This window comes from Chlorella variabilis, assembly GCF_000147415.1.
Source record: "Chlorella variabilis unplaced genomic scaffold CHLNCscaffold_8, whole genome shotgun sequence".
Classification (NCBI taxonomy): domain Eukaryota; kingdom Viridiplantae; phylum Chlorophyta; class Trebouxiophyceae; order Chlorellales; family Chlorellaceae; genus Chlorella; species Chlorella variabilis.
The window spans coordinates 236,664-249,251 of NW_005435080.1; the positions used below are offsets into that span (position 1 = coordinate 236,664).

Sequence of the window (12,588 nt, forward strand, 5' to 3'; positions counted from 1 at the left end):
TGGGTGGCGCTGGGTCCCGCGCAGGCTGCAAGCTGCCCTCGAGCGGCACGTGCCGAACACTGGGTTCGGCATGCCGCGGGGGGCGGCTGTCGCCGCCGGGCCGCGCCTCTACCAGGCGCTTCTCCACCCATCGCAGGAGCACGAGGAGAGCTGCTGCCGAGAACAGGCCCAGAAACAGGCCGACGGCCGCTGCCACTGCTAGCGCCTCTGAGAGAGTGAAGGAGACGACTGTGTCGAGCATTCTGTGCAATAACTGTGCAATAACTGTGCAATAACCTGCACATGGCACCCCAGCCTGCCTTGTCTGCTGGGCCTGCCCACCCCCAAATGCATGGATACACACCACCCCCGCACCGCCGAGAGTTTTGCTATTGGGCCATTGATCCTGCTGTTGCCGACACCCTGGCTCATGCCAACCAGTTTTTATTTTGTTGAGAGCACCCGAAGAGCCAATGATTGATTGGGTGACGCCGTCTGCCATTTTTCTTACTGGTGGTGGGCATGCTTTTCTCCTATGCTGTTTGTTGCCGCCCTTTGGGAGTAATGTCAGTTGTAATGAGTGGAGTTAGTGATTGAAGTGATGCCAGTGAGGGTGGGAGAGTGCGGGCCTGCAGCCGGCAAGCCATCGATGGAATGAAAGGAGCAGGGTGGTGGCAGGGCTTTCCAGCTGCTGGGTGCCGCCCTGGGGGTGGCAAACATTTGTGCTGCAGCCATAGCGTGATGGCTGGGCCGCCTCCTGGCAAGGCCCCGGTGGCGCACCGCGCCACGCCAGCGGGCACCAGTGGCCTAGAGACTGCTGGCCGCATCATGTGGGCATGTTGCAGGAACCAGGGGTGCTGGCAGTCGAGGGACGGATCGGTAGGTTTTGGTCATTAGGTCAGCAGTGCAAGGACATGAAAACAATTGCAGGGAAAAGAATATGGCTGGGGTACTACGGCCCTGACAAGCGGTCCTGACAAGCGGCATCACACCGCACACTCGTCCTCTGGCGCCACCCTGCCGTGTCCGCCGCCCAGGCACCCCCCGCCGCCTCCGGCAGAGTAGCTGGCACCCCGCGCCAGCTCCCCGCCGCTCTCTATCGACGCCGCGCTGCTGCGCCTGCTGCCGGCGCCGCTGCCCGGTGGCCCCATGGTGGCCCCCCGGCTGCTGCCGCGGCTGGTGCTCCCGATGCCCATGATGTTCCGCCCCAGCTTGCCCAGCAGGCCCCCAGACCCGCTGCTGCTCTTGGCCCGCTCCGCCATCTCCAGCCCGCCGCCCTCTGCTGCCTCCATGAGCGCCATGAGCGAGCCGTGGCGCCCCGGAGGGGAGCCCGGCTGCGGCGCCACGGGGCTGAAGAAGGACAGCTTGCTGCTCTGGGTGGAGGCCAGGCGAACCAGCTGCAGCAGGTGGGGGAGGTGTGCGGCAAAGGGGTGCACAAGGCAGGGGTGAAAGGCTGGGCAGCAGGGCCAGGCGCCAGGGCAGGAGGGCCGGGCCTGGCGGGGCTGGCGCCGCGCATGCCGGCGGTATCATGCACGCCCCTGCGCCGGCCAGCCGCGAGCACGCATCATCGTGCACAGCTTTGCAAGCCCCCATCAGTCTCCACACGCGAGCAACCATCAACGTGCACTCGGCAGCTGGCAGTACCTGCATCTTGCGCTTGCTGAGTATGTCGCGGTACTTGTCCTGGAAGTCGCGCAGCCGCTTGTCAGCCTTGACCTGCAGTACCAGGCAGTACCAGGCAGTACCAGGCAGTACCAGGTGTCGATAACTGCGGCGATTCAGCCTGTCGAGGCGGGGCAGCGCATGCGTGTATGGGCAGGCTGCTGTGGCCACTAGCAGGCTGCAGCAGCAAGCACCAGCAAGGCGAAGCCGCCAGGCCAGGGTGCCCGCTCACCTCCTCCTCCGCCCGCTGCTCCGGCGGCCGCACGACGCTGCCGCCGGCCCTGCCGCTGTCTCCCGGCGCCGCCACGTTGCCGGCCGCCAGCTCAGCCGCCAGCGCATCCTGCAGGCAGGGGGCAGCTGGGCAGGTGGCTGGATCGAAAGGGAGCTTGAGCGCACCTCCACCCACACTGCGGTGCCAGGGAGCCAGCCTCCCGCAGCGGTCACCAGCCAAGACAGTAAGCCCGCACACACGCACACGCGCACACCTGCCAGAAGTGCCTGTTGGCGATGAGGTTGTCGAGCGCCTCCCCCAGCTCAGGGAAGATCTTGTAGACCTGCATGCGTGTGTGTGTGTGTGTGTGTGCGTGTGTGTGTGTGTATGTATGTGTGTGTGTGTGTGTGCGGCGTGAGGGTGGGGGGCAGCCGCCGACAGCGCCCCACCACCACCACCTCCACCACACACATGCCCGCACACATGCACACGCGTGTAGTATAAGCGGGCCAACACACACACCTCTCTCAATTCTTCACCCACCACCTACACCACCACCACCACCACCACCACCACCACCACCCCCACACACACAGCCCCACCTGCGTGTAGATGGGCGCCACCACAAATTCGATGAAGTTTATCTGGCTGCCCGCGCGGCTGGTCTTCTCGCGGTCGCACATGGGGCTGCGGCAGGTGGAGCGGGGTGGCGGCGGCAGCGGCGGCTGGCTTGCCCGCAGTGTGTGCATCACAGCGTGTCTGTGAGTGTGTGCAGGCGAAAGAGCCAGGCCAGATGGCCAGGGTCCCAGGCCCAAGCACTTTGATTGTAAAGCAGCTAATCAAAAGCGCCTGGGAAGCCCCTGCCGATCCGGGGGCAACCGCCCAGAGCGTCCCTGCCGGCGGCGGCGCCCACCTGATGGCCAGCCCCGCCGCCCGCTCCCTGTCGCCCTGCAGGAAGAACTCAGCCAGCACCCGGTCCGCCCACCTGCAGCAAAGCATGAAAGGTTGCTTAACGCTTGTCTTGCTGTTGTTGCAAGAGCAGAGCACCGATGCGCTATGCATGCGGCGCAGCAGCAGGGCAGGCACGCCAGCAGGGCGCCCAGGGACGGGGCGTGGCTGGCCGGCAGCACTTGCATCTGTCACCAGCTGCCACACCCCGCTACCTAGCTATAGCTTGCTTATAGCCCGGCTGAGCCCGGCAGCCAGAGCCCGGCAGGTGCAGCCCCCAGGCCCAGCTCCAACCACTCACTTTTTCGGCGATGGCGGCAGGCTTGACCGGGTTGGAGATGTCGGCGCAGTGGAGCAGCAGGTTGAGCAGGAGCTGGCGCTCCTCGGCGGCATCAAACAGGCGGGCCAGGTTGTCGCTGCGGGGTGGAAAGGACGGGGCAGGGCAGGGCAGGGCAGGACAGGGTGGCAGCAGCGGCCGCCAGGTCAGTGCCGCCCTTTGAAGCTGGTTGGGGAGCCAGCAGAGCAGGTAGGCAGGCACAGCGGCTGGGCAGGCAGCCGCCAGGCCAGCGCGGGCCATGCCGCCTCTGCGGCGGCGCGCAGAGCTGCCGTGCCCCGCCTGCGGTTGCGGGAGGAGCAGCAAATGCATTGCCAGCGCACCGCGGCAGGCCCTGGCGCAGGGCCCTGTGGTGGGCCTGGATGTTGGCGGCGTGCAGCTCGTAGAACACCTCCAGCTTGGACACCATGGGGAAGTGGTGCACCATGTCTGTGGAAAGCACGGCGCCGATGACCATCTTGCGGACCTGCGGCGGCGGCCATAGGCGGGTGGCAGGTGGCGCAGGAGAGGGCGCGGGAGGAGCGCGAGGCTGCTGCGGGGCTTGGAAAGCAGGGACAGCGAGCGCGGGGGCAGGGGTGGAGAGTGTGCATGGCTGGTAGGGTCAAGCCTCATGCAGTTGCTGCCCCGCAGCGTGCATTGCATAGCGGTGCTCTTCTCTGCTGCAGCGCTGGCGCCAGCGGCCCCCACCTCCCGCCACTGCGCCACGTCCAGCCGCGCAAAGATGTTGAGCTGGGGCTTGGACAGAAGCAGGCTGTACAGAGCGGCCACGTGGCGGTTCTCCAGCACTACAGCAGTACAGGTGAGCTGCTGTCAGGGGCAGCGCAGCACGCCATGCTTCACGCTGGCCGAGCAGCAAGCAGTTGCTTAAGCAAGCCTTCTTCTGCGCATAGAAAGCTGCGCCTTCTATTACAGCACAAAGGGTTGTGGGTGAGGCAGGCAGAGCAACGCAGCCCTGCCTGAGCCCCACCCGAGCTGTCGTTGTAGGTCGTAGCCAGAGGGTCCCGAGCATTCACCAGGAAGGCATTGTTCACCCCTGCAGGGAGAGAGGGAGGGATGCTGGAAGGGATTCAGAGGCAGCCGGGAATTAGGGTTTAGGGTTTTTAGGTTTTTTAGGGGAAAGCGCCAGGCAGGCTACCAACATGGAAGCCGGGCGGGAGGCAAGGGGCAGCCGCCGCACGGGGCTGGCGAGACCGGAAGGCATGGGAGCCGAGCGGGCACCCGGCCCCTCCTGTCGTAAGCGCCGCCCCGCACTTTCCACCCACCGGGGTGGTCCAGGTCGTGGCTCACTGCGGCCACCATGAGCGCAAACTTCTCCAGCTCTGTGAGCACCACCTTGTGAGCCACCCGCCTGCGCAGCACCCAGGCAGGCGGGCAGGTGGGAGGGTGGGGTGATCGAGGGAGGCATGCACATGATGGATGCAGGCAGGCAGGCAGGCAGGCAGGCAGGCAGGCAGGCAGGCAGGCGGGCAGGCAGGCAGGCACAGCCTCTAGTCTGCTGCAGCACTGCCAGCGGCTGCTGCAGGGGATTTGACGGGTGCTGCAGCTTCGGGTGCTGCAGCTCGGGCCCGGGCCTGGCCTGCGAGCCCTCCCGTCGGTCCAGCAAGCAGAGACCAGGGACAACCCGTCCCAGCGACAACAGAACAGGCCGGGGAGGCAGAGGAAAGCGGGCTCACTTGATGAACATGAAGGTGGTGTGGGTGACGTCCACGCAATGCTGGAAGTTGTGGTATGGCACCCGCTGGTAGATGGCGCTGACCTGGAGCCAGGCGGGCGTGACGGGGCGGGGCCGAGCGGCGCAGCTGCGGCGTGGGCCCCGCGCCAGCTGGGGCCAGCAAGGCGGCATGCCCGCAGCGCAGCTGACGGAGGGCGGTGGGTGGGGCACGGCGCGGCGGCGTGCTGGGGACTGGGAGCGGGCAGAGGGGTGGCTGCGGGCGCGGCGGGTTCGCCGCCGGCAGCAGCTGCGCGCACCTCGGTCACAAAGCGCCACAGGGTGGCCACATCCACAAAGCCGTTGCGCCCCGCGGGGGCTGGCTCCTCGATGAGCGCCGCGTCGGCGCCGCTGCACGGCGGCAGGGAGAAAGCAGGCGCAACGCCATCGAGCTGCCGGGCCGGCCAGGGAGGGGCGGAGAGCGGAGAGCTGATGCAACGCAGGCAGGGGGTTGTGTGTGCGGACGTCCAGGCTGCCCTGTCGAGGCTGCTGCACGCCACTGCCGGGCTGTTTGCAGCAGGCGGTGGTTGAGCAGGCGGTAAAGGTAAAGGTAAAGGTGGGGAAGAGCCTCCACAAGCTTAACTTCCCGGTTTTAACGTCTAGCTTTAGACCATTATTTGATCTGCCCGACGCGCCAAGTGCAGTACCCCCCACTAGTAGTGAATGGGTCCCGGGGAGGCCTGTGCCGAAGCCTTGGCGATTCTATTAGGCGTTCCCGAAGGAATTGGCTTGGATTGGCGCTGAGCCGGTCAGCTATGCCGCGTTTGTCCTCACAAAGTTTCGACATGGGAGGGAATCGAACCTGTGCCCTCTCGGAGGGTTTAGACACTAGCTCCAGCGCCTTCAAAGAAGGCCTTTCTTAGCCGCGGCACAAGAAAGGCGGTGAAGAAAGCGCGGCGCCACCTGGCATTTTCAGCCATATCTGGCAGTCAGCCAGCCTCACCCCTCTCACCTGAAGAAAGCAAGATCCAGTTCCAGGAACATGGCACAGACGTAGGCGGGCAGCAGTTGGGGCGGGATACCCAGGGAATCAAACCTGCGGGTCCAGCGGGCGCAGCACCGGGGTGCATTGGCGGCACATGGGCGGCATGGCGGCTCTGGCGGGCGGGGCAGCGCTGCGTGGGGGCGGCGCGCGGCTGGTGGGCGCGCGGCTCGCTGGAAGCTACCAGCATGTGGGAGCTCTCCATATGGTACTGCCGTGGTACCGCCTCACCCAAAGCTGTGCAGGTAGTCGACGTCCACGTTGGCCAGCAGCTTCTTCTCGGCTTCCGGCAGGCTGCTGCTCCCCAGCTGCGCCCAGGCCTCGCTGGGGGCGGCCGGTACCGACTGCGCCCGCGCCGCAGCTGAGGCCAGCGCGGCGGCGTCTGAGGAGGCGGAGGAGGAGGCGGCGATGAGGGGACCCAAGGCCGGGCCCCCGCCGCTGCCGCGGGGCGCCTCTAGGCTGCTGCGCGAAGGCTCGGCACTGGGCGCAGCTGGGACGCCTGAGGACTGCTTGGCCGCCCCCGCAGGCTGTGCCTGAGCCCGGCCCTGGCTCTGCTGCTGCTGCTGCTGCTGCTGCTGCTGCTGCTGCTGCTGCTGCTGCGTGCTGGAGGGCGTGGGCTCGCCGCCGCCCGCGGCCTCCCCGCCGCTGGTGCGTTGCTGGAACTGCGCCAGGCTGCTGCGCCGCAGGCGGTCGCGGTCCAGCAAAGCTGAATGTGGGCGGGCAGGGAGGAAAGTAAAGGGGCTCATGGCAGCCCTATACATGAGCTCCTTGAGGCAGGCAGGCAGCAAGCGCGGCTGCCAGGCACATTGGCGGCATTGCACGGCGCAGCGGGGCAGCTGGCATGCCGCAGCTGGCCCACGGCTTTTTGATTTTTACTCAGGACAGCCCCTGCAGGGGCAGCCGCCCTGTGGGCCGCGCTCACCCATGTCACTCATCGTCTGCACCAGCGGGCCCTGCCCCTGCCCCAACACCTGGATCTCAGACATGCGGCCCAGGCGGGAGCGGCGCTGCGGCCCTCCTCCGCCTCCGCCGCCGCCGCCGCCGCCGCCGCCGGGCCTCCCCGCGTACGCCGCGCGCAGCGGGATGCTGCCCTGGCCAAAGGGCGCGGGCGACAGGCGCGGCTGGCGCGTGCCGCGGCCGCGGCCGGCGGCGGAGGCCGGGTCAGAGGAGCGCCGCCCGCTGACCACCTCCTCCGATCCCGGCCCTGCCACCATGGTCGCCAGCCACTCCTTTGTGGACTGGTCGGCGTTCTGTGCGCAGGCCACGGGTGGGCGCAGGGCAGCGGCGGGCCGGTGTCAGCATTTCGGCCGCCAGCGAGGGGCGCAGTGCAGCCATGGGCAGCCGGCTGGGGTGAGGCATGGGTGTGCCCTTCCTGCCGCCCCCAGCAGCCTCCTTGGCCTGGCTGCTGCCTGCCACCAACCCACCGTTGCCATCTTCTTGACCGCATTCAGCCCAACACCGCCGGTACTGGTGTACTGCTCAAGGATACGCCCCATCTTGGTCACGGCTGCAGGTGGAAAGAATTGGGGAGGGCGGCGCAGAGGCAGGTTTGAGTTGCGGCGGGCGCGGCTGGCACTGCATCCTGCCCGCCCTGCTAGCATGCGCAGGGGCAGCGAGTGGGGCAGGCAGCCTGTGCCCGCCCGCCTCCCCGCCTCGCAGCGCCCGTCTCCAGCCCCGCTGCCAGCTGCCTGCTGGGCCCTGCCTGTGGAAGAAACAAAGAAAGAAAGAAACGAAGAAAGAAGGAAGAAAGGACAAAGAAAGCGGGAGAGGTCTTGCCTGCCTCAATCGTGATGATGTCCAAATCGTCCTTCTTGCTGCCCCGCCCGTGCCCCGCCGCCGCCTCCTCCTGCTTGGCGGCACGGCACACCGGGCAGGCAGGAATGGGTGCTTACCCCCACCCCTCTGCCCCTCCTGCACCGTCCCCATCCCCGGGGGTTTGCGTCACGCTGTGAACCAGCGCTGCCAAGCGCCGCAGGAACGCCTGCCGGCGCATGGCAGCGGGTGTCTGCCTTGCTGCCCGGCCCCAGCTCCAGCCCGCACTTGCCTCGGGGCTCCCCAGCGCCGCCACCACCTGGGCGGCGTTGGTGCGGATGGAGTAGAAGATCCGATCCAGCGGCTGAACCAGCATCTGCAGTGCGGCAGATGGGTGGGGTGCGTGGCGGCGGGTGTTGGTGGCGGCGCGGGATGGGAGGCTGGTGTGCGGGCCGGCAGCCACGGCATGTGCTGGTGCAGGGCAGCGCAGCAGCAGCACCCCGTCCCCACATCCCGCCGAGCAAGCCCCAGCCTACGTGGCACACCACTCTGCACACCCCGGCCGCCCAGCACCTGCCCCGCACCTTCCAGATCGTCCAGTTGATGAAGACCACGAATGCGAGGAGCAGCAGTACCACGGTACCGGCCAGGGCCATGTTGAGCCCCGCCCTCAGGTGGTTGGCCTTGGACACATCCACATCCAGCGTCACGCTGCCCTGCACAATCGTCTCCCTGCGGGGGCAGCCCAGGGGGGTCGAGAATGTGGTGTGTGTGGGTAAGCTGGTGGGGTGGGATGCGGCGGGATGGGAGGAGCAAGGCGTGGTTTTGTTGGGGTTCGCTGGTGTGGTGGGACGGGAAGGGAGGGAGAGGCAGGGGAGGGAGGAGGTGAAGCCGTAGGCGAGGAGGAGGAGAGTGAGCAGGCCAGTGGTCGGGCAGGCAATACCAGGCGCCCTCCCCAGGCACCCCCCTCGCCTGTCTGTGCTGCGTGCCGTCCAGCCGCCATTCTGCTCCACCCAGTCCCAATAGCCCACTCCTGCCACCTCGAGAATCATGGGCACTTGCTGCTCAACAGGAAGCGGCAGTGGCAGTGGCAGGGTAAGTAGTTATAGTAGGAGCAGCACCAGGACAAGGCCACATGCTCGGCGGGGGCGACAGGGGCAGAGGCAGCAGGGCAAGGCAGCAGGGATGGTGGATGAAGGCCCTGCCAGGCCAGCTCTCCCGCCAGCAGCGGCATGCATGGTGCATGGTGCATGCCTGCACTGGGCTGCCAGGCTGAGCGCCAGAGGGCAAAAGGCGCAGCCGGAAATGCAACAAGTGGGAAAATGGCCGCTCACCCTGTTGTGAAGCTGGTCTGCTGAGAAGGCAAGCATGGCGTCGACCGTTGGCTGCAGCTGCGCCACATCAGCATGGGGGTGGCGGCAGCAGGGAGCAGAGCAGATGCACCACGGCCTCAGGTGGCATGGAGGAGGGCCCTACCAGTGGTGGCGGACCCTCGGAGAGCCTGGCAGCACTGCGGCAGGCGGCGTGACAGCGGCCCCAAGCCGCTGCTCGCAAGCACCGCACCGCGCCTCCGCACATCACCACCACCACCACCCCTGATCCCCGCTCGCGCCTGGGCTGCGGTGGCGCCGGCGCTGGCGCCGGCCGCCAGCGAGGCGGCAAAGGCGTCCAGGCCCTCGTTGGATCCGGTGTCGATGTCGGCTCCAATGATGAGCGAGGTGCACACCACCGCAGAGATGACCACCGCCGCCACCTGCAGTGCCGCTATCTCTGCAGGGGGCAGATGGAGGTGTGGTGGTGGTGGTGGTGGTGGTGGTGGCGGCCTGGAGTGTGTGGTGGTGGGTGGGGAGGTGGGTGGGCACCACAGGCGAGAGGGGCCGGCGAGCGCCAGGTGGCACGACGACGTGTGGGTGGCTGACAGCTGCTTCCACGGAAAGCATGGTTGAGGTGCAGAGCGGTGTAGGTGGACTGCAGCTGCGGCTGGCCCTGCCACCACCCGCCCCGCCACCCCGCCACCCCGCCACCCCGCCGCCCCGCTTGCCTCCAATCTTCTTTCCAATGTTGGTGGGAGCCAGCTGGTCTGCCAGCGCGGCGGCAGCCTCCGGGTTGTTTCGGAAGTAGCGCTGCAGCACGGCGGCAGATGGCAGGGCAGTAGCTCTGCAGTACGGCAGTGCAGGGCGGCACGGGAGGGAGCAAGGCAGGCAGGCATGCATAGCTCCAGCCGGTGCCCCTCTGCCACGCCCGCCACCAAGATCCGGCCGCCTGCCTAGCCCTTGGCGTGCTGCACATAGCCCCGCCCATGGGCATGGGCTGATCCCCAGTGCCGCTCGCCTGCATCCCCAGACCACACCACGCCCCCTGTCGCCTTCACCTGCTTGTAGCGCCACCCCACAATCTCCAGCACGCTCACAATTCGCACCAGCCGCACGATGCGGCAGGCCCGCGCCGCGTTGCTGGTGGTGCCGTCGCTGCGCGCCCCCACCGCCTGCGGCAGCCACAGCCAGCACCCCGCTCGGTGCCTGTGCTGGCCACTGGCCACATGGCATGCTCAGCCAGGCAGCGGGTAGCAGCACCCGGAGGGAACAGCAGCAGCAGGATTGCCAGCAGCGGCGCGGCAGCAGGGATGCTGGAGACACCCGGCTGCACCAGCGGACGCCCATACATGCATGCGGCATGCATGCTGCGTGCTGGCACAGGCCCTCCCTGCCCAAGGGGGTTCACCTCTGTGAACCAGGTGATGGCAAAGAGCAGGGACAGGTTGGAAAGAATGTCGAGCATCATCTTCAGCCAGTGGAGCGAGGGCCTGCGGGTCAGGAGGGTCAGGCGGCAGCGACGGCGGCGGCGGTGGAGAAGGCGGTGGCGTGGCTCAGAGCGGGCGGGCGGCGGCAGCCGGGTCTGCAGAGCTGCGGCAGCAGCCAGCGGTTGGAGGGCTGTGCCGGCACGCCGGCTGTCAGCTGTGCTTGCAAACCAGCGAGGGCAGGAGCGGCCGGGCGCCTCGCCTGCACAGGAAGGTGAGCAGCGTCTCTGCGCCAAACAGCGCCATGGCAGCCACCAGGAAGCTGTTGATCCAGGCGTTGACGCCATCGGGCGCTGCACTCACGGCCAGGGGGCCGCCAGGGGGGAAGGCAGGGGGCACCATCACTGGGCACGGCAGTGCTCGGGATGCCCAGGTGGCTCAGCCGCAGGCAGCAGCGGCGGCGGCAGCGCCTCGGAGGGCCCTGGCAGGGCCCCGGGCCCCGCCGGCGGTGCTCCAACACGCCGCCATGCAGGCGCGCAGGCGCTTGGGAGGCCCCCCAGCCCACCCGAGCAGATGATGACTATGTCTGGCGCGAAGACGGCGAAGATCGTGATCAGCGAGATGCCCAGGTTCCAGCTGAGGGAGTCGAACACAGCGCAGATGGGCTGCAGGTGGCAGCGGCGGCGGCGGCGCAGCAGCAAGAAAGCAGGGGCATGAGCCGCCATGCGGGCCAGCCGTGCCGCTGCACCGCCTGTCCCCATGCCCGCGCCCACGCTGCTTGCTGCAGACCGATGCGCAGCTCTGGCATGTGGTGGGCCGTGCCTCGAGCGGCCGGGTGCCCGCTCACCTCCTGCCAGTGGTAGGGCAGCACCCGGCGGCGCAGCCCCACCCCCGCCCTGTTGGACGACTGGGTGCCCCCGCTCCTGACCGCCGCTGCGATGGCGGGGTCGGGCCCGATGAGGCTGTCACGATAATAGCTCTCTCGCTGGTCCTTTCCATAGATGCTGGAGGCAGGAGGGCAGGAAAGCAGGCTGGAGGCGACGCTTGGGGCAAGCGGCACACTCACACGCAGGGTAGCACCTCACAAAGTGCAGGCAGCCGCACGTGCATGTGGTGTGTGTGTGTGCATCTCTTTGACGGCATGCTGCAGGGGCATGTTACATACTCCTGCACCCACACAAACACTCCATACGCACCTGATGCGCAGGCGGCGGCCGGCCCGCTTGAAGAAGCCCTCCTCCTCCCGCGGGCTTTCCAGCCAGGCAGCCGCCAGGGATCCCAGCCCCTGGAGCTCGGCGGCGGCACCAGCCAGCGTGCCGGCTGTGACCTGCACCTGCACCCCTGCAGGGGCGCCCTTGCGCTGCTCAGCTGCCACGCCGCTGTCGCCATCCTCACATGCCGCTTGCCCCTCCTCCTCCGCCAGCACCGCCGGCTCGGGAATGGACGATAGCCGGCTGGTGATCATGATGAAAGGCTGCGGCCGCGCTCCATTCACTGCCGAGTAATTCGCGCAGGGCTGCGTGGCGAGCGTTTCCCGCACGGCACTGGGGTTTGACCGCCCTTCGAGACCCGGCACGCTACGCTGGATCGGCTGTGGGCTGCATCCGATGTGATCGCCCCACGCGGGCCGCCTCGTCGCGACTTTCGCCCGGTCGCCTGGGTGGCGGCGCTGAGCTGGCACCGTCCGACGGAGTCGGCCGCCCCGCCCCACCCGTGGCTCCTCCCTTCCCCTCGCTGACGGGGTTTACACATGGCAGCAGTGTGGCAACCAAAACATAGAGGGACGGTTTGGTCAGGGAGGCAGGGCCGCCAGGCGCACGCACAAACGCAGGGGGCGCGCGCCGGCGGCACGCCGCGGCCGCCACCCTGGCGGCGCAGTCAGGAGGAAAAACAAAGCAGGAGGAAGGGGGGGAGGGCAGAGAGGGAGCAAAACAGCAGCAGCGAGACACGGCAGTGATTGCGGGTGGGGGAAAACGGGGAGGGGGTGGGGGCGGGGTGCACACACGCAGACCACGCGCACGGCCGCGGCGCAGCGGCGGGGCGGCAGGGCAGGGACTCCATCAGTCCCTACCGCACCGAACCGTCGCGCCCGCCTCACTTTGCGGCGCCGATGGGTGCGGGCGGCGCGCCCGCGGGTGGCGGCGCGGCGGCGCCCGGCGCGCGCGTCGTCAGGCTGGGCGCCCGCTCCAGCTGCTCAAACTGGACTGTCAGGTTGTCCTTGCGCACAACCTCCCAGCTGGCGGGGTCAAACAGGAAGAAGGAGCCGCGCTCAAAC

The 12,588-nt window shown here is 68.0% G+C and overlaps 1 protein-coding gene across 1 annotated transcript; it reads right to left on the minus strand.

Moving 5' to 3' along the window:
* Positions 1-2,460: 2,460 nt before the first annotated feature.
* On the minus strand, positions 2,461-4,869 carry CHLNCDRAFT_10254 (hypothetical protein; the record flags this gene model as incomplete). Its single annotated transcript, XM_005848351.1, has 8 exons — positions 2,461-2,539; positions 2,766-2,860; positions 3,102-3,216; positions 3,524-3,600; positions 3,822-3,919; positions 4,102-4,167; positions 4,397-4,482; positions 4,808-4,869. Coding segments are annotated over 8 exons (678 nt in total), but the record flags the coding sequence as incomplete, so codon positions are not given.
* Positions 4,870-12,588: the final 7,719 nt, after the last annotated feature.